General features: G+C 55.8%; 3 protein-coding genes across 3 annotated transcripts in view; 1 reads left to right on the top strand and 2 right to left on the bottom strand.

Moving 5' to 3' along the window:
• Positions 1-9783, top strand: part of UBR4 (ubiquitin protein ligase E3 component n-recognin 4) — a 151596-nt gene extending 141813 nt beyond the window's left edge. Inside the window, exons 102-106 of the mRNA XM_060200953.1 lie at positions 88-282; positions 2593-2817; positions 6142-6232; positions 6673-6835; positions 9408-9783. Of these exons, the coding sequence (XP_060056936.1) occupies positions 88-282; positions 2593-2817; positions 6142-6232; positions 6673-6835; positions 9408-9472 (739 nt within the window). The 3' untranslated portion in view covers positions 9473-9783. The remainder of the gene's footprint in view (positions 1-87; positions 283-2592; positions 2818-6141; positions 6233-6672; positions 6836-9407) is intronic.
• Positions 1-24656, bottom strand: part of MRTO4 (MRT4 homolog, ribosome maturation factor) — a 366835-nt gene that overhangs the window by 191586 nt on the left and 150593 nt on the right. The gene's annotated exons all lie outside the window — the stretch shown is intronic.
• The window catches only part of LOC103126376 (taste receptor type 1 member 2), a 40987-nt gene continuing 27062 nt past the window's right edge, over positions 10732-24656 (bottom strand). Inside the window, exons 6-11 of the mRNA XM_060202397.1 lie at positions 24550-24610; positions 14889-15058; positions 12836-12888; positions 11934-12007; positions 11503-11668; positions 10732-10875 (exon numbers count right to left, since the gene is read on the bottom strand). Coding sequence (XP_060058380.1) covers positions 10732-10875; positions 11503-11668; positions 11934-12007; positions 12836-12888; positions 14889-15058; positions 24550-24610 — 668 coding nt within the window. The remainder of the gene's footprint in view (positions 10876-11502; positions 11669-11933; positions 12008-12835; positions 12889-14888; positions 15059-24549; positions 24611-24656) is intronic.

Raw genomic sequence — 24656 nt, 5'->3', positions numbered from 1 at the left:
CTGTCCCTTCCCGGCTGGGCTCCCTGCGGGCCAGGTGTGCGCGTCCCTTTCAAGCTCACCTGCCCCTCCTCTCCCCTCCCTCCCCAGGCACAACACCTACCTCCAGGAGTGCACAGGCCAACGGGAGCCCACCTACCAGCTCAACATCCACGACATGAAGCTGCTGTTCCTGCGCTTCGCCACGGAGCAGTCATTCAGCGCGGACACCGGCGGGGGAGGCCGGGAGAGCAACATCCACCTGATCCCGTACATCGTCCACACGGTGCTTTACGTCCTGAACACGTCAGTACCTCTCGCCCGCAGGCCGCGTCCTGCTGGCCCTGGCCAGCTTCACACGCGTCACTCTGGGGTGGTCCTGGCTGAAGCAGGGCGCATAGCGTAGCTTTCTGGGGCCGCACATAGTGAAGCTCCTGTCAGTCATAGGCGACTCCTGTCAGTCTGGGACGGTCCTGGCTGAAGCAGGGCGCGTAGCCGTAGCTTTCTGGGGCCGCACATAGTGAAGCTGTAGGGCGACTCCTGTCAGTCACAGGTAGACGAGGCCTGGCCTTCAGCCTAGGAAAAGCCAGGTGATTGAAGACTCTGCTTGAGCGTGGCCTCTACCTCTGTTTGCTGGACTGAGCCCATGGTTGGGGAGACTGCGGCTTGACTTGGTCAAGCAGGTGGTTACTGGTGCAGGTGTCATAGCCAGGGCACGTGTTAGAAAGCTGGAGTTGCCCCTGCTTGCTTGCTGGCGAGTGACGCTTCTGGCAGCTGAGGCGGAGGTCAGCCGCGGAGGCTGGCCAGTGACAGATAGATGGGTAAGCCCATCCGTGTGCCTCATAGGATCACCTGGCGGAGAGGGAATGATTGTAAAGGCAAACGAAGAGATTCACGTCCCTCGGCTCTGCTGGAATGTTTCCACACGTCGAGGCCCATCTAGTGAGAGCCAGCTCTTCCTGTGGAGAGTGACAGGCCGCCTGCAGGCCACCTGCACGCCACCTGCACAGCTGCCCTGTTGAGGCAGTAGGGCAGTCTGTCCGTTGTCCTTTCTCTTTTCTTTCTCCAACGATGTTTTCTCTCTCCCTCCCGTTTCCTTGTGAGACAGCAGGCTGGCCGTGAGACCTCAGGCTCCGTCGCTAAGGAGACGTACGGGCAGGGCTCCGGGAGAGCACGTGACTGTCTGGCAGCAGAGACGTTCCCAGTGTCCGGCTGTGCTTGAGGCGCACAGTGCTAGTGACCGGTGTCCCTGGGCTGTGCAGCTGTGAGCTAGGAGATGACTCGGGCCACTCTGCTCCAGGGAGAAAGGCCGCCCGCCCGCTCGCGGGTGCAGTTGGACTTGACTGGCAGAGCAGAGCCGGTGACCTCACCTGTGGCTGGGCTTGTCTGACCCATCCAGCTCCTCACTGGGGAGGGAAATGACTGTCATAGCTTCATGGGGCGAAGCTGACCCATGTCTCTGGGCAGGTCCGCAGGTGGCCTTTCTAGCCGGCGGTGGGGGGTGCTGTCCCTTGGGAGATGGGGTGCTTGCATACAGTGACAAGTCTACTGCAGTGAGGCGGGACAGAGTCAGCGGGCCTGGCCGTGGCAAAACCCTTCTGATGCCCAGTTCTAGGCAGGCAGGTTGAATGTGTCCGCGTGTCCCATTCACGGCTGTTCCTCAGGGGAGCAGAAGGAAGGAGGGCCACTGTGCCCTCTGCAGACTCGATGCCGTTTATTCTAGAAGCTGCTAGTGTTATTCCCCCTAGAGCACCATCAGGTTTTAAGAGATGTAGCCAGAAATCCAGGATCAGAAGGGACTGCGGTGGCCTCTCAGTGCCGCTTAGGGACTCTTGACGGAGCTTCATTACGGAGTTCACGGTGGGCGGAGGCTTTGGCGCCGGGGCCTTACGGCCTCAGCTTGTCACCCTCGGTCCCTTGGGGCAGAATGTCTGCCTTCTCTGGCCTGCTGTTTCCTCTGCCCTACGTAGAGCTGGGGTTATGTAAACCTGGCTTTAGGGGCCAGTGTGAGGTGTGGGCATATGACCTGTGCCAGGCTCCTAGGGTCGTGCCTGGTGTTCATGGTCTTCACTGCCACCGCAGTTGAGGCAGAATGAGAAACAGTGCTTGTGCGAGTGGAGGAGAAGCAAAGACGAGACCCGAGAAGCCAGACTAACCCAGGAGAGGGACTGGATGCTCGCGCAGGCCGCACAGCTTAGTCCCGGTGCGCGATCGTGAGAGCAGGGGGCTGCCAGCCAGAGCCCCAGGCCAAGGCGCTGGGGATTGACAGCGGCTCCCCCACGCTGACCTGAGCTTCCTCTTCTGGGACAACTAGAGTCTAGCTGCTCTTCCAGGGTCGTTAGGACCTTCCGGGACGGAGTGTTTGTGATGTGTGCTCGATGCGTTCAGAGCGCCCCAGAAGCTGCAGTACACTGTGCGCTGGGAACGGGAGAGGGGCCGAGGAGGATGCCGTCACGAGGGCTTCCAAGGGGAGGAAGCAGAGAGGAGGTGGCAGTGGTAGTCAGGGCACAGTGGGTGCGTCCAGTGTTCAGGGAGCCCGCGGCTACGGAGTGGACCCTCTGCCCCTCTTGCTGCTGGGGCTCCGTTCTCTGGTTTCACTGGCTCCTTTGATTCTAGAACCCGAGCAACTTCCCGAGAGGAGAAGAACCTGCAGGGCTTCCTGGAGCAGCCCAAGGAGAAGTGGGTGGAGAGCGCCTTTGAGGTGGACGGGCCCCACTATCACACAGTCCTGGCCCTCCACATCCTGCCCCCCGAGAGGTGGAGAGCCACCCGTGTGGAGATCTTGCGGCGGCTGCTGGTGACGGCTCATGCCCGGGCCGTGTCCCCAGGGGGAGCTACCAGGTGAGTGAGTGCCTGCCTTGGGAAGCTGGTTAAAATGCGGCCAGCGGCGTGGCTGTTAAGTGAGGGGAGCTCAACACCCGCCGGCTCCGCTCATCCTGTCTTGCCGAGCCTGGCCTCAGGCCGCCGGGTACCAGCCCCCCGGGAACAAGAATCTGACTGCTGTGGGGCTCACAGAGAACCAGGCTCTGTGCTTTCTGCTGGTCAGAGAAACCAGGAAAACGGTTCTGCAGGAAGGCAGTTGGGAATTTTCAGAAAAGGAAGAGCTTCTCTCCTTGGCCAAGCTTTTCTCCGGGTTTCCCGTGAGCCTCTTTCTCCTCCTCATACTCGTTGACACTGCGCCTGTCCCTGCGCCACCTCCTCCCCCCCCCCCCCCCCCCCAACACACACACACAGGAGCGGCTCTGCAGGAAGTGGTCTTTCGTTTCTTAACCTTGTGCTATGATTTGGGCCACTTGGCAGGTGTTCTGAGATGAACAGAGCCAGAATCCCTTTGAGGTGACCACACGGGTCACACCCTGGGTCGGCTAACAGGCAGCGCTCAAGGCAGCAGCCACGTGCTGTCTCCCCCTGCCCTGGGCTACAGAGTTGGCTGTGAGCCTGTCAGCTTGCTTCAGCTTTGAGGACATTTCCCTCACTTCTGAAAGACCTGTCGTTGGGCATCTGTTTACTAACATCCAAGGAAACATTCCCACGCGTGTAGACCAACACCAGCGCGGCAGAAGCGCAGCCGGTTGGAGACAGCCACGTGCCTGCTTCACTTTCCCGCCAGTGGCTCTGATGTGTCGTGCGGGCGCTCGTGGCCCTGGGAGATGATGGGGTGGGCCAGCCAGAGCCGGCTTCCTTGTAGGGAAGGAGAGAGAGGGGAGACTGGCTGGCTTCCTATCCCCCCTCCCAAAGAGTTCACTAGCTGGCACTAATCAAAGGCCAGGTAAGGCGGTGCTAAGTGGGCAGTGAGTCAGGCTCTGTTCTGTCCGCAGTAGGCAGAGCGGCTCCCCTGGGCACAGCTCTAGGTGGCAGGTGTGGGATAGAAACTGAGTAGCTGCTGTGCGTTCGGGTAGGGCTTACCCGGTCGCGGCTTAGTCAGGAAATCTGTGTGAGCCTCCTTTTTGCCGCAGCAGCTTAGTCGCCTGTACTAGTCAGCTGTAAGTAATCTGGTTGAGCAGAGCCCCTCAGGAATCCTGCTTACTCGAGCCCAACACACGGAGGAGGACCAAGCCGAGGTGCGGGCAAGAGTCGGGGGTGTGCATTCGGGATGGGTGGGGTGCCGTCCAGGGAGGAGCCATTCCTGAGGGACATTTCAGGAGGGTCATCTTCGTGGCCGGGACTGTGTCGGGGCGGCGGGCTTTGTACCGAGTCACGGGGTGGCTGGCTAGCAGAGTCACAGGTGGGTCACAGGTGGGTCACGGCGGTAGGAACACACAGTTGACGCACCGACGGCTGGTCCTCTCCAAATGACTGGGCTCTTTGCACCTGGTTGAGCACATGTGTTACCCAGGCCTTGTGTTCAAGCCTCCAGTGCCCAGAAGCAGTGCTGCTGGTGTCTCTCTGTCTGTCTCTGTCTCTCCTTCCCCCTCTCAATTTCTCTCTGTCCTTGAAATTAAAAAAAAAAATTGCCGAGAGGAGGGCCCGCTGCCAGTGTTTCAGGGGTGATCTTCCGTGGAAGGCCGCCAGCCGTCTAGGGAGCTTGATGTCTGTTCCACAGCTAGTCTGGCCGGCACTGGGAGCTCACTGTCTGCTGAGGTGAGTGCGAGTGACTCCCACCGTGCCGGGCAGTCTCCGCCTGAGGCGCAGTGTGCTCTTAGCTTCTGTAGTGCGCCCGTCTGTGGAGACGCGTACTCCGGCCTCGAGTCGCACAATCCTTTAGTCTGGGGGAACCCCCCCGGCCTTTTATCCATTCCAGCCTGCAGCCCACACGGCGCGCTCATCTGGCCCTCTCAGTGTGGGTGAGCCCTTTGTAGACGGTGAGTGATAGAATTGAAAGCCTAGGGGCCAGGGGCTGGCAGACCCTATTAAGGGCATATATGGCACAATGTGCAGGGACCTGGGTTCAAGCCCCGGTCTCCTGCAGGAAGAAAACTTCACAGGTGTTATCTCTCTCCCTCCCCCCTTCCCTTTTCATGTTTCTGTTTCTATCTAATAAGTAATTTCAAAAAGAGAGAAAAGAAAAAAAGGAGGCCTGGGTGGCTAACGCACCAGGTTATGCGCACACACATAGTTCGAAGGGCAAGGCTTCCCACTTGTGGGGGGGACACTTCACAGGCGGTGAAGCAGGTCTTCAGGTGTCTGTCTCCCCCCTCTGTCTTCCCTCCTCTCCACTTCTGTGTCCTATGCAAGAACAATGGGGATAAGGTGGTCGCCAGGAGCAGTGGGTTTGTAGTACAGGCACTGAGCCCCAGCAATAATCCTAGAAGCAAAAAAAAAGAAGGAAAATTTAAAAAAAGATACTGAATGCTAGCACGTGTGTCACTTCCTGTGCAGCCGCAGCTGGGAGCCTGGCCTGGCTCAGTGAGTAGTGGCTCTGCCCGATGGTGTCGGGTCCTGGAAGCAGCTGTCTGCTGAGAAGGCCCTGCGGACGGTCACACACGGCCCCACTGTGCCGGGGGCCTGGTCTGAACCTTGGGGTTAAGCAAAGATGATGCTGGTTTGAAGCAGAGAGGTATGGGGAGCGTCTGGGATTATCCCGGGATTCAGGGTCGAGGTCGCCATGTTTTCCTCCCTGGACGTGCTGTTGGCTAACACCAACCTGACGTCACCTGCGCGTTGCTCACATGTGCGTGTAGACCGATCGCCGTGTTTGCTGACGTACCGCTGACCGCTGTAAAGTGCTGCTGGGGGGAGTGTCACCCCGTCGAGCCCGGGGCCTCGCGCAGCCTGATTGGTTCAGCACCTCGGCGTCCTCACTCCCGCTCTGGTCCCCGATTCACAGGGGTCAGTACAGAAGATGGGCTTCCTGGATCGTTTTGTACTAAAGCAGCTGCAGGGTCCCAGAATTTGGGGGGGGGGGTTCTTGCTCAGTTACTTTCTCTCTCTCTCTCTCTCTCTCTCTGCCTTACTTTCACCCCTCCCCCCCCCAAGGTAAAGCGAGGGTCGGGGAGACAACACGATGGTTATGCAGAAGGCTCTCATGCCTGAGGCTTGAGATCCGGGTTCAGCCCCCAGCACCACCGTCGGCTGGAGCTGAGCAGGGCTCTGGTTAAAGATCAGAAGAAGAGGAAAGTAAAGGCCAAGAAGCGGGTGGCGGGGTGTGGAAGCCACAGCAGCTCTGGCCCCAGACGCTTCTCCTGGTCCGACTTGGTGCCCATGGACTGTGACTCTCTCTTCCAGGCTGGCAGACAAAGCCCCGCAGGACTACTCTGCCTACCGCTCCTCCCTCCTCTTCTGGGCGCTCGTGGACCTCATCTACACCATGTTTAAGGTGAGGCCGCCGGGCGCGGGCCGCTGGGGCTCTGGCGTTATCTGTGCTTCCGGCTCGGGCCCGCTCCAGCAGCTTCTCCTGAGAAGCCAGCCCGGCCGCCGCTCTTGCCGTCACACCACCGCCTGCCGGCGTGCACGTGCGGGGCCGCTCCTGCGTCACCCCGAGGTGCTGTCTGCCTTGGGGAGCCAGCGGCTCTGGGGGTGGTTTGCCATGTGGGAGCCTGTGGACCCCCTGGTCTGGGGCAGTGCAGGTGGAAGCTTGCGCGCTTGTGGCTTGTGGCTTGTGGCTTGTAGGCTCAAGTGACACAGGGCAGAGCAGTGAGAGTTTTGCTGCTCTGTCCAGGGCAGACTGCTGCTGGTGGGGGGCTGCCCTCTTCCGTGGGGGCCGGGGCGGGTGGCACCGAGTGATCTCCCCGGCCCCTCTCTCGTTGGCTCTTGTAGAAGGTGCCTACCAGCAACACGGAGGGAGGATGGTCCTGCTCCCTTGCGGAGTACATCCGCCACAACGACATGCCCATCCACGAGGCTGCCGACAGAGCCCTCAAGACCTTCCAGGAGGAGTTCATGCCGGTGGAGACCTTCGCGGAGTTCCTCGACGTGGCCGGTCAGTCAGGGCGAAGCTTCCCTCGGTTTGTCTTTGACGCCGGCTTTAGTGGGGGCTGCCGCTGGCTTCCGTCCACACCCCTCAGGAGAATCAGCCAGAGCCAGCCTGGCAGCCACCACCGGAGTCCGGGAGAAACGCGGAAGGAGGTGTGGGGGCAGCGGCGGCCGCTGTGGTGCGCGTCAGGCGCCTGCTACGCCCCGGGCACGGCACTTGCCATCCGCGGGCGGCGTGCGGGGGCCACTCTGTAGTAGGTGGGGACTTGGAGGGTCAGATGCTTCTGATGCTTTGTCACTGCAAATGGTAGGGCGGACCCCTTCTTGGTTTTTTAAAAAGATTTTTATATGAGAGAGGAGGGGGAAGAGAGAACCAGAGCGCCACTCTGGCACGCGCAGCACCAGGACTCAAGCTCAGGACCTCACGCAAGAGTGACCTCACGGCCACTTCCCAGACCTTTTTGCTTTCTGACTTTACGTGGCGGTCCCTAGAAGCAGCATGGAAGGCGGCCTGCAAGCCTGAGGCCCTGAGCTCGGTCCCCAGCACCGCACGCGCCTCAGCGATTCTCTGGGCTTCTCTCATAGATCAGTGAAGAAATCTTAAAGCAACAACAAAACCCGGATGACAGTAAAACCCTGCACCGCGGCATCCCCACAGTGCGGTGGCACATGGAGTCTGCCTGCCTCCTGCTGCCTGGGGACCAAGGCCTCTCCTCACAGCTGCCCCAGGGGCATGTTGGAAGGTTTCGGCTCTGACGTCAAAATAGCTCACTTGGGCAATGCGCTGCTTTCCCATACGTATGGCTCGGGTTTGAACCCAGCCCCATCTCGCTAGGGGAGCTTCGGTGCCGTGGTGCCCTTCACCCTCTTCTCCGTCTCTGCCTTAACTGTGGCCACAGGAGACCTCCTTCGTGTGGGCTCTGCACAGCCGATTGATGGCTGTGACCGCAAGCACATAAAAATGGCTGTCTTCTTACCCAGGCGTCAGCTGCCAGACAGCTTGGGGGCAGGAGTGACCGGGGCTCTTGCCCAGGAAGCCTCCTCAGGGCATAGGGCTCCGTGCCCTCTTGGGTTGAGGTGCTGTCTAGCGACCCCACCCCGCTGTGACCCCAGACCAGAGGGAACACACCTGTCTTCCTCCCTGTTCATTGTGGGAGTTTAGAAAATGGGAGAATGCAGGAGAAACCCTCTCTGGACCTCACTGTCAGAGAAGCCTCTGCTAGCCTCCTCGCTATCTGACCTGTGTCACAGGCACCCTTTTCCTCCAGCTCGGGGCCAGCCAGTAGTTGCCCAGCAAGACCCGGGGTTTCCAGTGTCACCACCCTTGGCAGGTGTCTGTGGGGGGCTGTGGACTAGAATTGGCCTTTGTTGACCTGCTGCCTCTGCTCCCAGCACTGCTCACCTCAGTGTCTGTTGACATCACTAGCTACTCCCTGCTCCCATGCGTATGTTTCCCCCCCCAATTATCTTTATTTATTGGATAGAGACAGACAGCCAGAAATGAAGAGGAAAGGGAAGATAGGGAGGGAGAGAGTCAGAGAGACACTGCAGCCCTGCTTCGCCACTTGCAGAGCATCCCCCTGCAGGTGGGGAGGGGCTCGAGCCCAGGCCCAGGCACTGTAGCATGCTCTCGGCCAGGTGCGCCACCACCCGGCCCCCGTGCATACGTTGTCAGGGTCGACGTTTACCTTCCTGGGAGATCACCAGCTGGGATAGGTAGGCCGTCGCTGCCTGGGTCAGAAGAGGGAGGTGGGAGCAGCCGTGCTGTGTCGGCCACCGCCCCCTCCGTCTCCTCCTCACTGAGCTCAGGCTTTCACAGCACGGCTTCATGCCTTTGTTCAAACTGGTGGAAATTTCGGGACATCAGACACATCCTATTCGAATCAAAGATCAGAATGCCTTCTGAACCCCGCGACGGCGTTGGGTACTGTCTTCCTCCAGTGGTACAGGGGCCGGGGAGGCGACGGCAGTGCTGCCGTGGGCTTCCTGCTTGGGGAGAGGGGCAGGCCGGCCGTGGGGGCCTCGTGCTGCAGTGCTTGCTGGACATTGGGTGCGTCACACAGATGACCCTTAACCCCTACAGCGGTGAAACAGGCACTTGTCACCAGCCCCACCGGACGGCTGGCAGAACAGAAGCCGAGACCGTCAGCAGTCTGGGCCCGGGCCTGAGCCTAGCAGCTGGGTTGAGGCTTACCTGAGCCCGGGGGCCTGCCAGCTTGCTGTGCTCTGCTGCGCCTCCCGGCCCTCAAGGGCAGTGGCGTTGCCCTTTCTCTGCCCATAGCCCCTTTGAGCATACGTTTGCTCCAGAAGCCTCGCCCCCTCCATTCTGCACTCACGTTGCAGTCCCCCTGCAGTGGGCCATGGGCCGTGCTCAGAGCCCCTGCTGTAGGGACTTGCCCCCCGCCACCTGAGGTGCGGCCAGCAGCTCCTGCCCTGGAGTGCCACTCCTGAGCGAGCGAGCGAGCGGGGGCTTGCTGGCTGTCTCCCAGTCACTGGAGCAGTGTGTTCTCAGCCACGACTCAGGGGGGCTGGGGGCTGTGTGGACCTGCCCCTGACCAGCCTGCACCTCTGTTTTCCAGGGCTGTTATCAGAAATCACTGATCCAGAGAGCTTCCTGAAGGACCTGCTGAACTCGGTTCCCTGACCGTCAGTCACACAGGCGCTGCGGTCGGCAGAGACAGAAACCCGCCTGCCCGCCCTCTGTGTCGCCCTCCCTATGTGTTGATCTCCCTGATGAGAGGCTGCATCCTCCCTCCCCTTTCTCTTGGAGTGGCGTGGGGTCTTTAGGCTTCCTGTTTTATCTGTGTGTGGTGCGCTAGCTATGAAGCTATCTGTAACCCAAGCCATCAAAGGGCTTGTACATTACCCGGGAGCCAGGAGTCGTCCTGGCCAGCTTGATACTTGAGTGTGCGCAGCTTGAGGAATAAAAGAATGACTTGATAACGTGAGAACTCAGTGTGGACTGCTGCTTGATCTTGGCATAGAGCCTCGGGTCAAGTGCTTTCTTGGGGTGGACGGCCCTGTCCGACGTCAGCCGGGAAGACCAGCCTGAGCCGCTTCTCTGGGCCCCTCGGTGCCTGTGGGGCCTGTGTCTTAGAGTCGAGGCGTCCAGGTGACGGCTGGTCTTTCCTGAACACCCCTGGCCTCTCCTCTCTTGATCCCGGAGAGCCAGCATGTGATTTTTCTAGTCCTCGGCTCAAGACAGCCCGGGGAACAGGACGCCAAGGGCACCGGTGCTCCTGTGCTGGCTGTCCACGTCCACGCGGAAGCTGCTCCTGACTCCTCAGAGCGGCCTCTAAGAGAAGACCTTAGAGGAAGCACCGTCCCCGCGCCGGCTCCCAGCCTGCGCCTCTGCTTCTAGTCAGTGCAAGGAAGGGCCCGCTAGCCAACGAGGCAGGCGGTTTGTGCCAAAGAAGCTGTCCACGGGCGGCAGGCCTCGATTGGGAGTGGAAGCTGCTAGTAATCTTGGTGCGTCTCCGAGTGATAGCCTCCCGTCCTCCCTCCCTCCCTCCCTCCCTCCTTTCCTCCCTACCCCCACTCTTTGCCAGTTCCCGGGAATGAACTCAGCCTTGTGCGCATGAAGATGCTGAGTGGCCTCTCCACTGGCCACGGTCCACGCTCCTTTTTTTTTTTTTTTTTTTTTTTTTACTATTTTATTTATTTATTCTGAGAGGGAGGGAGACAGACAACTACTGCAGCATGACATCTCCATTCATGAAGCTTTTCCCAGCCGTCCACTGGGTACCTGTGTGGTTCTGGGGCTCAAACCCAGGGCGGCCTCGGTCTTAAGGTGCGTGCTTGATCACAGGAGCTCTCTCTCCCAGTGTCCCCTCCTGATACCCAGTCCCCTGGCTTTCAATTTAGAGTCAGACTGTTTGGGGCAGGAGGTGGTCTCTAGGCGGCTTAGAGGACTCCCACTGCGGGCACCTCCCCGACGGGCAGCTGTGAGTTGTGTGTGTTGCCTTCAGCTTTGTCAGGCCGACAGGTGATGTCACAGGAGCCCAGCGGAAGGGCCTCGAAGAAGGTGCCCATTGGTGGTGGCTGTTTCTGAGGGACGACCGGCTCCAGGGGGGAGGCTGCAGCTCACTTACAGGATGTTGGAGCAGGGTAGATGGCCATAATGGGGATGCACTCAGGCCTGAGCCTCTGAAGTCCCAGGTTCAATTCCCTGCACCACCATCAACCAGAGAAGAACAGTGTTCTGGGAGAGGGGAGGGGAGGGGAGGGAAGACGGAAAGATGAAAACCAGGAAGGATCCTGGGCCCTTGTCCCTTCTCACTGCAGAGTCAGTCGGCTCGCGTGTAAGAGGGGACACGGCCTGGGCGCTCACAGGACGTTATTCGCCTGCTGTCTGGCTGTGTGTTCAGTCCAGAAGCTCTTGCCCTTTTTTATATATGTATTTGTTTATTCCCTTTTGCCCTTGTCGTTTTATTGTAGTTATTACTGTTGTCGTCGTTGTTGGATAGGACAGAGAGAAATGGAGAGAGGAGAGGAAGACAGAGAGGGGGAATGAAAGACAGACACCTGCAGACCTGTTTCACCGCTTGTGAAGCGACTCTCCTGCAAGTGGGGAGTTGGGGCTCGAACCGGGATCCTTACACTGGTCCTTGCACTCTGCCACGTGCACTTAACCCACTGCGCCACCGCCCAACTCCCGCTCTTGCCCTTTCTTACAAAGCTGCCGGCTGCTGAGACCCAGAGGCCTGGTGGGTGGATGGAGGGAGGATGAAGGACCTTGACACCTCGGGCCACGTCCTCCTCTCCCCGGATGCTGCGGTCTGACCTCTGGCTGCTGCCTGCGGACCACTCCAGGGACAGGCAGGGAGCGAGCTGAACAGCTCTGCCTGGACAGACGGCAAGAAGGGAGAGTGGAGCGTGCCCGTGGCAACAGTCGGGACCACTCCTGCCCATCCGGCGCTGCTTCTGGGACACCGCTGGGCAGAATCAGTGCGGGGCAGCGTTGGCCCGGCGTCCTCAGAAGCTTGGCCACTGCCTGGTTCCGTCTGCGCCGGGCGGCAAGGCTCCTTGAGATGTCCGCTCGGTCTTCTCTGCTCTACATTGTTTCATTTCTTGTGAAGACCTCAGGATCTTGGCCCTGGACCCACAGCTTCGAGTGCCTTGCTTTCACGTCGCGGCACGGCTCCCCTGCGTCCACAGGGCGCTTCCCGAGGGCCCAGGTCTGCGGTACCGGTACCGGTACCGGTGCCGCTAGCAGTGGACACTGGCCTGGGGACAGCGGCGCACCTCCCGGCCTCACAGCAGCAGCGCCGAAGGCCGCCCACCGGCTGGTCCTGAGGGCGTCTTCTGGGCTTTTTCTCAAGCGCATCCTGGAGTCAGGTGGTTCAGGCCAGCTGCTCCTAGAGGCGGCCACAGTGTTGGTCTCAGGTCTGCACGCAGCGCTCAACCTGCAGGGTGGCAGCAGCTCCCCATCTCCCTCCTCACCGGCTTGGCCTCTCCTGACATCCAGCTCCCAAGCTTGGAATTCTGTGAGGAGCTGAATATAAGACTGGGGGGGGGTCCCTTCCTTGGCCCCCACCTGCTTCTCCATCTCTACAGGGGCTGTGCTACAGTCTCCACTTTTAACTTTTTTTTCCTTCCCTCCAGGGTCATCTCGGGGGCTCGGCGCCTGCACTGGGAATCCACTGCTCCTGGAGGCTGTTTTTCTCCCTTTTGTTGCCCTTGTTTATTGTCGTTGTTACTGTTGTTGTTGTTGTTGTCAGGACAGAGAAATGGAGAGAGGAGGGGAAGACGGGGAGAGAAAGACAGACACCTGCAGCCCTGCTTCACCGCTCGCAAAGCTTCCCCCCTGCAGGTGGGGACCAGGGGCTTGAACCCGGGTCCTTGGGCACTGCAACGTGCGCTCACCCAGGTGCGCCCCCATCCGGCCCCCACTTCTGACTCTTGTGGCAGACAAATCGGTCGGCAACAGCACACCTTGCGGTGAAAGCAGTCTCGGGAGTCGGGACTCGGCGGGTGCACGGAGGGCCCTGGGGACGGCGCCGCTCACCTTGCCCTGGGCGTGGTGCTGGGTGCCCACTGCGTCCTTGGGGGGCTCAGGTTCTGGGAGCGTCAGCAGGTGGAAATGGAGTGGGGGGTGTGGGTGACGCTGGCAGCATGGGCACCTGCGGCTGCCCGTATCAGGGCTCGGGCCCCATGTGGCAGCGTCTGTCACCTGTGCCCTCAGCCGGGTGTGCCACGGGCCCGAGGATTCGTCTTATTACCGCAAGCTCGCTCCATGAGGGCTCTCAGAAAGGCTTGCTGCCCGGGCCGCGTCGCGGGCCAGGACCTCCCCTGACACTGGGTCCTGTCGGACGCTCCCGGGAGGGCTAGTACGTCAAGCCCGGTGATGGTCTTGGGCTGGAGCAGCGTGGCTCTCTGTCTTCACCCCTCCTCCCGCTGCTGCTGCTGCTGCTGCTGCTTCTTCTTCTAGCGTTTGCCCTTCGTCCGTAGCCAGTCAACAGCGTCAGGTTGAGCCTGATGTCAAGTTTCAAGACCTCCTTTGAATCTGGAGAGGTGGCAGTCGTTGACTATGTGGGTCATAGTCTGTCTGGAGCCGCAGGGGCAGTTCGGGTCGTCTCTGGCTCCCCAGCGATGGAACATAGCGGCGCACCGGCCATGGCCTGTTCGATAGCGATTGAGGAGGGCCCGATCATAACGTGCTAGGTCAAAGCCGGGTGGATGCTTGCAGGGGTCTGCGATGAGGTGTTTGTTCTTTACCTCGGCTGACTGCCAACTCTGTTTCCAAGAGTCTGGAACAGAGAAGTTCAGTGTAGGCGTAGGGGACCAGATTGGGTGACGAGACGTCAAGCGTTGGACAGGGTGGGCGAAGATATCCGCGTATATTGGCAGGTCCGGTCGAGTGTAGACGTGGGAAATGAACTTAGATGATGCCGCATCCCGACGAATATCTGGCGGGGCGATGTTGCTAAGAACTGGCAGCCATGGAACCGGGGTGGAACGGATGGTTCCAGAAATGATCCTCATGGAGGAGTATAATTTGGAATCGACCAAGTGGACATGGGGGCTACGGAACCATCCTGGAGCACAGTATTCTGCAGTGGAATAGCATAATGCCAGAGAGGATGATCGTAGTGTGGAAGCGCTCACGCCCCATGAGGAGCTGGCCAGTCTTGCAATGATGTGATTCCTCGCGCCCACCTTTGCTGCAGTTTTTATGAGATGTTCGTGAAATGACAGAGTGCGATCGAGAGTAACGCCAAGATAGACTGGCTGGGCTACATGCCGGATTCTCATATCGCCAAGCTGCGCATTAAGCTCACGCGAGGCCGAGGCATGGTGTAGATGGAAAACAGATGATACCGTTTTTGCAGTGCTAGGGATTAGTCGCCATTTTTTACAGTAATCAGATATCAGAGACATGTCTTTCGTGAGTGTTTCCTCGAGGATGTCGAACTTGGATGCCTGAGTTGCACAGCAGATGTCATCGGCGTAGATGAGCTTCCTTGAAGAAGTTTCTGGGAGGTCATTGATGTAAATATTGAATAGCGTAGGAGCCAGAACAGAGCCCTGGGGGAGGCCACTTGAGACAAGTCTCCATCTGCTAGACTTGTCACCCAGATGCACCCGGAATCTTCTGTTTTGGAGAAGAAACGATATAGTGTTGGCCACCCATGGAGGCAGGCATCTTGAGATCTTGACTAGGAGACCACGGTGCCAGACCGTGTCATAGGCTGCTGTGAGATCAACACAGACGGCACCCGTCTTTAAATTCTTCTGGAATCCATTTTCAATGTAAGTTGAGAGGGCCAGGGCTTGTTCGCAGGTAGATCTTCCTGGGCGGAAACCAGCCTGGGCGGGTGATAGGAATTTCTCTGTAAGAGGAGAAATACGTGACAGAAGCAACCTCTCAAAGAGTTTGTAACACACGGAGAGGAGAGAAATTGGTCTATAGCTGGCGGCCAGTGTTGGGTCTTTCTGAGTCCTGCAGCCGGACTCAGACCCAAGCTGGAGCACCCAGGCTGGAGTCCTGACGGTGCCACACCCCTCCCTGGGCACAGGCGGCCCCAGGGCAGGGCTGTTTCTCTGCCTGGAGCTAGCGCCAGCTTCCCTGGCCACGGCGTTGAAGCTGAGCTTCTGTAACTGCGCCAGCGAGACCGGCAGGCCCGGGTCAGGCTCCAGGCTGAGCTTCCCGGATGGAGCAGGCTGCGGCAGTCGCCCTGGCCTGGCCAGGACCCGGCTCTGGGCCCCTTGGTCCTCTTTGTGTCTCCGTCTTGGGTGAGGGGTGAAGACACAGCCTTCAGCTGCTCTTACAGCTGTGCAGCCCCTGCCGTGCCCCACGAGGTGAGCAGGGTGGGGTCAGTGTCAGCACCCAGGCCTGGGCCCCCCAGCTCTTCCTCTGCGTTGCTGGCTCAGGGGAACTCGTCGCGCTGCGCTTGCTGCTGGAGGAGAGCGAGGAGGAGGTGGAGGGTGTGGAGAGTGACTTGGGGGCCAGGTGGTGGCGCACCTGGCCGAGCGCCCACATACAGCGCAGGGACGCGGCTGGCTGCCGGGCCCCGTCCCCACCCGCAGGGGAAGCTTTGTGAGTGATGACGCGGGGCTGCAGGTGTCCGTGTCTCCCCTCCCCTCTCCATTTCTGGCTGTCTCTATCCAGTGGATAATTTCAAAGCGAGTGACTGGGAATGTGACTGTCCTCCTCTGTCCCACGCTGGGGTCGAGGTCCTCTAGGTGCTGCCTGCCCTGCGTACGCGGCCCAGAAAGAGGCAGCATGGGATTATGGGAAAGGGCCAGGGCTCTAGAGGGGAACCAGCTCTGTGGCGGGGCCTTGGGCCAGTTCTGTTACCGGTCTCTCTGTGGGGACTTAAGTGAGCTCACAGGAGGAGATCCTAGGACCGTGCACAGGCCGGGGGCCGTCCACCTGAGCTGTGAAGAAAAGAACAGGGAGTCGGGCAGTAGCGCGGGTGGCGCAAAGCGCAGGGACCGGCAGAAGGATCCCGGTTCGAGCCCCCGGCTCCCCACCTGCAGGGGAGTCGCTTCACAGGCGGTGAAGCAGGTCTGCAGGTGTCTGTCTTTCTCTGCCCCTCTCCTGTCTTCCCCTTCTCTCTCCATTTCTCTCTGTCCCAGCCAACAACGACAACAATAACTACAATAATAAAACAACTAGGGCAACAAAAGGGAATAAATAAATATTTAAAAAAAAAAGATAGGAGCACCAAAACAGATCAAGCAAATACTACCAGGATTAAAGAGAAATAGTGATAGCAGGGAAGAGGGCTTCAGCACCCTACCTGTATCACTGGGTAGGCTGTGCAGGCAGAAAACTAACAGGAAATATTGGCCTGAAGTGGTCCTTAGAGGGCCGGGTGGCGGTGCACCTGGTTGAGCACTCACGCCACAGGGCACAAGGCTACACGGGTTCGAGCCCCCGGCCCCCACCTGCAGGGGGAAAGCTTCACGAGTGGTGAAGCAGTGCTGCAGAGGTCTCTCTGTCTCTCTCTCCCTCTCTGTCACCTCCTCTACTTTCTATCTTCTGCTCCCTCTCAGTTTCTGCCTCTATCCAGTAAATAAATAAATTATTTAAATTTAGACCAAAATGACTTAATAGATATTTGCAGGACATTCCATCCAAAAACAAACATAACACATGTTCTTAAGGACATACCAACACTCGGGGAGAGATCAAATACTGAAACACGAAACAGCTGCCGTATATACGCTTCTGCTGGCGGGAATAGCACGTGTTTTTCTCTGGTCATGAAACTTGAGCCCCACTCCCAGGTGAAAGCTGGAAAGCCACAAGCCAGGAAAGGCTTAATAACGTGCTACCCTACCACCACTGGGCCCAGGAGGAAATCCAGAGAGAGGTTGAGGAAACTGAGAGCCGTGAAAACAAGAGCTGTTAGCCAGCTGGCAAACCTGTAGCTAGGCTCTAATCTACAAGACACCGACAAAACTCTTGTTTTTTCCTTACTGTTTACTTATGAGGAAGAGAGAACTAGAGTATCAACCCTGGCAATGGCGATGCCAGGGGCCAAACTCGGAGCCTCATGCAAAGTGGGCAAGGCTTAATATACCGCGCCATCTCACAGGTCACAACACAGACTCTAGAAGTCACACACCATTCCATGACGGAGTCGGAAGAAAGAACAAACTGGTCACAGGGAAATGGAAACAGGAGTAACCCTCTGCTGTCACAAAAGAATCAAGCAGCTTCACTCGTAAGTTGTGCCAAACTGTCAGGGCATATCCAGCACACGGCCGACTCAGATTCCTCCATAAAACGCATGAGGACGGACATTTCCTAACGCTCCCCGCTGCTCAGCTCTGGCTTTCAGTGGTGCTGGGGATTGAACCCGGGACCTCCGGGAGCCACCGGCATGGAAGTCCCTTTCACAGAACCGTTATGCTGTCTCCCCACTACCCAAACACATCTTTTGAGACTGACATTACTCTGATATCCAGACCAGACAAGGGATGTGAGGGCAACCTGGCTGCGACACCTGTCACCCCATCGATCGCCAGATTGATTGGGCTGATCTGGCCGGCTAGGCCGGTGTCCCCTTCCTCCCTCACCGCCCCATGTGCGTCCCTCCCGAAGCTGCGCTCAGTCCAAGAGGACGGCCTTCCCCGAAGAGAGACGGACCGGCCATTGGTCGAGGGTATAGGAGGAGCTGCTAGAACCTGCAAACAAACTCTGAGAACTAGACGAGGACGTCACACATAAAACACCCTGTAGCAGCACAAACAGCCTTGTAGGATTAGTGTTCAACAACCGGCAAACTGAATTCATCAGTGCATTGAAAGAGTCCTACCCCAGGGGCTGGGTAGTGGCGCTGCACCTGGTGAGCACATGTCACGATGTGCAAGGTCCCAGGTTCAAGCCCCCGGTCCTCGCCTGCAAGGGGAAAGCTTGGCAAGATGAAGCAGGTCTGCAGGCGTCTCTGTCGTCCCCTACCTTCTTGATTTCTATCCAATAAATATCGTTTAAAAAAAGTTTCAAAGATTTAAAAAAAAAAAAAACACCCAAGAATCATGCTTCATGACTGAGTGAGACTTATCCCAGGGAAGGAATAAGAACGGCACAGCAGATGCACGTCGAACGTGACACACCACAGCCACAAAACTGCTCTAAAACCACACGCGCAGAATTCACCATTTATGACCCTGAAGCAACGCTCAGCATCACAGGCAGGTGAGTGAACCTACCCATGTGTCACTGACGGAACTGTCAGCCGCCAGCCCCTCAATAAGGTGAGAAAAACGTCTCAGTAGAAAGGGCATCAAAGGAATGAATGAATGTCCACATACAGAGGTACCCATGGCAAGCTAGCTGCCTCTGACGTGAGGCTCAGTAGTGAAGAAACGAAAGTGAATTTGTCCTCCTAAGAGCAGGAAGAAGGTAAGACCGTCCTCTCCATTATTATTCAACATAGTGTTGGAACCCTGGCCACAGCTCTTGAGCAAGGAAAGGAAAGAAATGGATCGAGGGCAGATTTAAAAAGTAAATAAATAAAGAAATAGGGAAAAAAGTTAAAAAAATGTATCGAGAGCCCCCACACCTATGGACATCTAATCTTTGACAAAGGGGCCCAGACTATTACATGGGGAAAGCAGAGTCTCTTCTACAAATGGTGTTGGAAACAATGGGTTGAAACATGCAGAAGAATGAAACTGAATCACTGTATTTCACCAAACACAAAAGTAAATTCCAAGTGGATCAAGGACTTGGATGTTAGACCACAAACTATCAAATACTTAGAGGAAAATATTGGCAGAACTCTTTTCCGCATAAATTTTAAAGACATCTTCAGTGAAACGAATCCAATTACAAAGAAGACTAAGGCAAGTATAAACCTATGGGACTACATCAAATTAAAAAGCTTCTTCACAGCAAAAGATACCACTACCCAAACCAAGAGACCCCTCACAGAATGGGAGAAGATCTTTACATGCCATACATCAGGCAAGAGGCTAATAACCAACATATATAAAGAGCTTGCCAAACTCAACAACAAGACAACAAATAGCACCATCCAAAAATGGGGGGAGGACATGGACAGAATACTCACCCCAGAAGAGATCCAAAAGGCTGAGAAACACATGAAAAAATGCTCCAAGTCTGATTGTCAGAGAAATGCAAATCAAGACAACAATGAGATACCACTTCACTCCTGTGAGAATGTCATACATCAGAAAAGGTAACAGCAGCAAATGCTGGAGAGGGTGTGGGGTCAAAGGAACCCTCCTGCACTGCTGGTGGGAATGTCAATGGGTCCAACCTCTGTGGAGAACAGTCTGGAGACTCTCAGAAGGCTAGAAATGGACCTGCCCTATGACCCTGCAATTCCTCTCCTGGGGATATATCCTAAGGAACACAACACATCCATCCAAAAAGATCTGTGTACACATATGTTCTTGGCAGCACAATTTGTAATAGCCAAAACCTGGAAGCAACCCAGGTGTCCAACAACAGATGAGTGGCTGAGCAAGTTGTGGTCTAGATACACAATGGAATACTACTCAGCTGTTAAAAATGGTGACTTCACTGTTTTCAGCCGATCTTGGATGGACCTTGAAAAATTCATGTTGAGTGAAATAAGTCAGAAACAGAAGGATGAATATGGGATGATCTCACTCTCAGGCCGAAGTTGAAAAACAAGATCAGAAAAGAAAACACAAGTAGAACCTGAAATGCAATTGGTGTATCTCACCAAAGTAAAAGACTCTGGGGTGGATGGGTGGGTGGGGAGAATACAGGTCCAAGAAGGATTCAGAGAACCTAGTGGGGGTTGTATTGTTATATGGGAAACTGGGGAACGTTATGCATGTAGAAACGATTGTACTTACTGTTAAATGTAAAACATTAATTCCCCAATAAAAAAAGCAAAAAAAAATGTATCGAAACTGGAAAAGTAAAGCTGTCACTGTTTTCAGATAACATGATCATATGCATAAAAGCCATCAAGATCTCAGCCCCTTTGTCAAAGATTAGATGTCCATAGGTGTGGGGGCCTCATTTCTGGGCTTTCAATTCTATTCCACTGGTCAGTGTGTCTGTTCATGTTCCAAGTACCAAGCAGTTTTGATGACAACGGCCCTATAATACAGTTTGAGATCTGGGAGTGTGATGCCTCCAGTTCTGTTCTTTTTTCTCAAGATTGTTTTGGCAATTCTAGGTCTTTTCTGATTCCAGATAAACATTTGTAGCATTTGTTCTATTCTCCTAAAAAATGTGCTTGGGATCTTGATGGGGATAGCATTAAATTTGAAGATATCTCTGGGTAGTATATTCATTTTGATGATGTTAATTCTTCCAGCCTATGAACATGGAATATCTTTCCACTTCTTTGTGTCTTTTTCAATTTCCTTGAGTAGTGACTCATAATTTTCAGTATACAAGTCTTTCACTTCTTTGGTTAGGTTTACTCCTAGATATTTTATTGTTTTTGTTGCTATAGTAAAAGGAATTGATTTCTGGATTTCAATTTCTTCTAACTTAGTGTTTGCATAGAGGAATGCCACTGACTTTTGAATGTTAATTTTATAGCCTGACACATTACTGTATTGCCTGATGATTTCCAAAAGCTTCTTGCTGGATTCCTTAGGTTTTTCCATGTATACTATCATGTCATCTGCAAATAAGGAGAGTTTGACTTCTTCTCTTCCAATCTGTATGCCTTTAATTCCTTGCTCCTGCCTGATTGCTATGGCAAGAACTTCCAACACTATGTTGAATAGTAATGGTGATAGTGGGCAGCCCTGTCTAGTACCTGATCTGAGGGGAAATGCTTCCAGTTTTTCACCATTGAGTCTGATGTTGGCTGTAGGTTTGCTATATATAGACTCCACTATCTTCAGGAATTTTCCATCTCTTCCCATTTTTTGTAGTGTTTTGATCATAAAGGGATGTTGTATTTTGACAAAGGCTTTCTCTGCATCTATTGATATGACCATGTGGTTTCTGGTCTTGCTTTTGTTGATGTGGTGGATCACATTGATTGATTTACGTATATTAAACCGACCTTGCATGCCTGGGATAAACCCCACTTGGTCATGATGAACAATCTTTTTGATATACTGCTGTATCCGGTTGGCTAGAATATTGTTCAATATTTTCGCATCTATGTTCATCAGAGATATTGGTCTGTAGTTTTCTTTTTTGGTTGTGTCCCTGTCTGCTTTTGGTATCAGGGTGATGTTGGCTTCATAGAAGCTGGCAGGGAGAGAATGACTTATTTCAAAAAGACAAGAAGCAGCAAGTATTGGAGAGGGTGTGGAGAAAAGGGAACACTCACTCATTGCTGATGGGAGTGGGAACTGGTCCAGCTACTGGGGAAACAGCATGGCCACTTCTTAATTCTGAACAGAAGCAGCACACAGCCCAGTTCTTCTATTTCTGGGCATTTACCCGAGAAACTAACAGGTACTAATTCAAAGAGATATTTGACCCCCATATTCACTGCAGTCTTATTCATGGTAACTGAGATATGGGGACAGCCTACATGTCCATCCAGGAGGGTGTGTGACCTATGAACTCTGTGGGTGACTCCGCAGCGAGATCAGACCGTTGTGACATCACGGATGGACCTACAGAAAGACAAACCCTATATTAGGTCACCCTGTGTAGTAAAGAGACAGGTGAATAAGCAAGAGAAAACAGTCTTCATTAGTATTTAAATTTTTTTCTTTCTTTTAAAAAATATTTATTTCCTTTTGTTGCCCTTGTTTGATTGTTGTAGTTATTGTTGTTGTTATTGATGTCGTTGTTGGCTAGGATAGAGAGAAATGGAGAGAGGAGAGGAAGACAGAGGGGGAGAGAAAGACAGACACCTGCAGACCTGCTTCACCGCTTGTGAAGCGACTCCCCTGCAGGTGGGGATCCGGGGCCTCGAACCAGGATCCTTATGCCGGTCCTTGTGCTTTGCACCACATGCGCTTAATCCGCTGTACTACCTCCCGACTCCCAACAGTCTTTATTTTTTATTTATTTTTACCAGAGCACTGCTCAGTTCTGGCTGATGGTGGTGTGGGGGACTGAACCTGGGACTTTGGAGCCTCAGGCACAAGAGTGTGTTTGCAGAACCACTGTGCTATCTACCCTCCACCTGAAAAACCAAGTCTCCAGACAAACGTACGTCTGTGGTTGAGGACACGTGTCAGCAGGCTGTTGTCAGGGAGAGAGTCCCAGAACCGCGTATCTGCTTCCTGCCACTCGGAGCACGAGGCCCGAGCCCCTCCCAGCACCCTCCTGCTCCCCTGCCTTACAGCACCGACCCACTTTGACGCTTCACCTCGTGCTTGTCCCTTGCTTTGAAAAGCAAACTTCGGTTATAGGAAGTGACGGTTGCCGGAGGGCAGAGGGCGAAGGTGGGGGGACCAGGTGTGGTGTGTGCGAATATTTTCAGAGAGGACCAGAGGGAGCACTCATGGCAGATGGCCATGCTCTGCTCCTGGAAGACACAGACAGTTTTGAGCAGATCTTCAGTAAAAATAGAAGGGCCGGGTGGTGGCGCACCTGGTGGAGCGCACATGTTACAGTGCGCAAGGACCCGGGTTCAAGCCCCCGGTCCCCACCTTCAGGGGGAAAGCTTCACAAGTGGTGAAGCAGGGCTGCAGGTGTCTCTCTCTCTCTCTCTTCCTCTCTTTCCTCTCAATTTCTTACTGTCTCTATCCAGTCAATAAAGATAATAAAAAAAATTTAAAAATAGAAGAAAGGAAGAAGAAGGAGGAGAAGAAGAAGAAGTGGCAGGAAGCAGTGACTGCCTTCCCTACCAGCAGAGGAGGCAGGAGGAGCCAGGTGTGGGGGTGGGAGCTGGGAAGGACCAGTGTAGCCCAGCGTGAAGACCTGCAGGGAGCCAGCCACAACTCTTCCCGGGTGGGTGACTCCTGTCCTGGGTGCCGGCTCTGGGCTTGAGGACAGAAGGACATGTGGGTCTCGGCTGTTTGCTTTAAGACTCTGTCCCGTGGGGTCCTCTCCACCTTTGTCCCATGACCTGTTTTTTTTTAAAATATATTTATTTATTTATTTGCCTCCAGGGTCACTGCTGGGGCTTAGTGCAGGCACCACGAATCCACTGCTCCTGGAGCCATTTTCCCCCGTTTCATCGGACAGGACAGACAGAAGTTGAGAGAGGAGGGGGAGACAGAGAGGGAGAGACACACCTGCAGACCTGCTTCACCACTTGTGAAGCAAACCCCCCTGCAGGTGAGGAGCTGGGGCTCCAACCCGAATCCTTGCGCTGTGCCTTGTGCTTAGTACTATGTATGGTTACCTGGGCACACCACCACCCAGCCCCCTGACTTTTGTTTTTTTTAAAATAAATTTGTACTTTATTGGATAGACGCAGAAATTGAGATGGAAGGGGAGGCAGGAGAGAGAGTGCCACTTTACTGCTCGTGAAGCTCCCCCCTGCAGGTGGGGACTTGCACCTGGGTCCTCACGCATCACTGTGACGTGTGCACTCAACCAGGCACTCCACCGCCCGCGCCCTCGTCCATTGACGGTCACCCCGTGCACCTTGACTGTCGCCCAACCTGCTCGGTCTCCCCAGGGCCGCCTGCCGCCCCCTGTTCACAAGCGGAGGAGTTGGAGGCCGCACGGTGCTGCGCTCACGAGCACGGGCTGTGGGCCTGGCCTGGGTGGTCCTGGGGTCTCAGCCACTTTGTTCCCCCAGTCTTACAGAGGAGGGGCGCGAGGTTCAGAGAGGCAGATTCACTTGCCCGAGTCTCACAGCCCAAAAGCATGGTGCTGCCACCGTCTGGTGCCCTGCCCTGCCCTGCTCGGGGCTTGGTCCTGTCCCCATCCAGCCTGGCAGGACCGGGTCCTGCAGGAGGGCACAGCCTCGGTCCACAGGGCTTGGCCAGGCGCCCACAGGCAGGCGGGGCCGTCACAGTTAAAGGTCAGCCGAGGAGACAGGGAGCCCTGGGAACCCGCTCCAGGCCGGGGTGACACGCAGATACAGGGCCCCTGCCCCCAGTGCCAGGATAGACAGGACAATTAGGAAGGGCCTTTTGTCTAGCACAGTCTGGGTTCTGGGCCTGAGGCTGTGAGAGGCCGGTGCCCCGGCCCCAGTCACATGGCCGCTTCAGTCCCAGCTTCCTCATGTGGCAGGAATCTGCTCATTCTTGGGGACCGGCTCACAGCCCTGCGGAGTGTGACAGCACTTGGAGAGGGGACAATACCACTCTGTCTCCTGTCCTGGCTCCCCAAGTGGCGGCCAGCGGGCACATCCTCTCCGCAGCTCAGGAGACCAGCTCCTCCCAGCAGTTAGAGGGCTCTGACTCAGAGGGGCCCGGAGGCAGCTCCGTGGGAAGAACGCTTATCTTACCATGCATGAGGTCCTGGGTTCAAACTCTAGCACCACCAGAGAGGCCCCAGACGGCACCCGTTGAACCCCAAGGGTGGTGGGGCTCTCAGGCTTTGGTGTCTCTCTCCTGATTCTCCTCTCTCTGGTGTGCCATATGGAAAGTGGGTCGGGGGGTTGCCTGGTGGCTGTCTGCATGTTTATTTCTCCATACGGCAACCTGAGTGCAGGGACTTTTATACACACAATCTGGCTTGTGGTCCGGGAGGTGGCGCGGTGGATAAAGCATTGGACTCTCAAGCATGAGGTCCCGAGTTCAACCCCTGGCAGCACGTGTACCAGAGAGTGTTTCTCTTTCTCTCTCTTCCTATCCTTCGCATGAATAAAGAACTAAAAATCTGGAAAAAATAACATAAAAATGAACAAAGCCTGGCTCTGAGCTTGAGGAAGTTCTCCCCACCTGAACGCAAACTGCCATTGTGGATGCCCCGGGGGCAGCTGGTAGTTGGTCTGGAAGTGACCTAGCACACGGGGAAGGCCAAGGCCAGTGGGCCTGGCACATAGGGT

Source organism: Erinaceus europaeus, chromosome 11 (genome assembly GCF_950295315.1).
Source record: "Erinaceus europaeus chromosome 11, mEriEur2.1, whole genome shotgun sequence".
Classification (NCBI taxonomy): domain Eukaryota; kingdom Metazoa; phylum Chordata; class Mammalia; order Eulipotyphla; family Erinaceidae; genus Erinaceus; species Erinaceus europaeus.
Note: the sequence above shows the minus strand (reverse complement) of the source record. Positions and strands in the feature narration are given on the sequence as shown.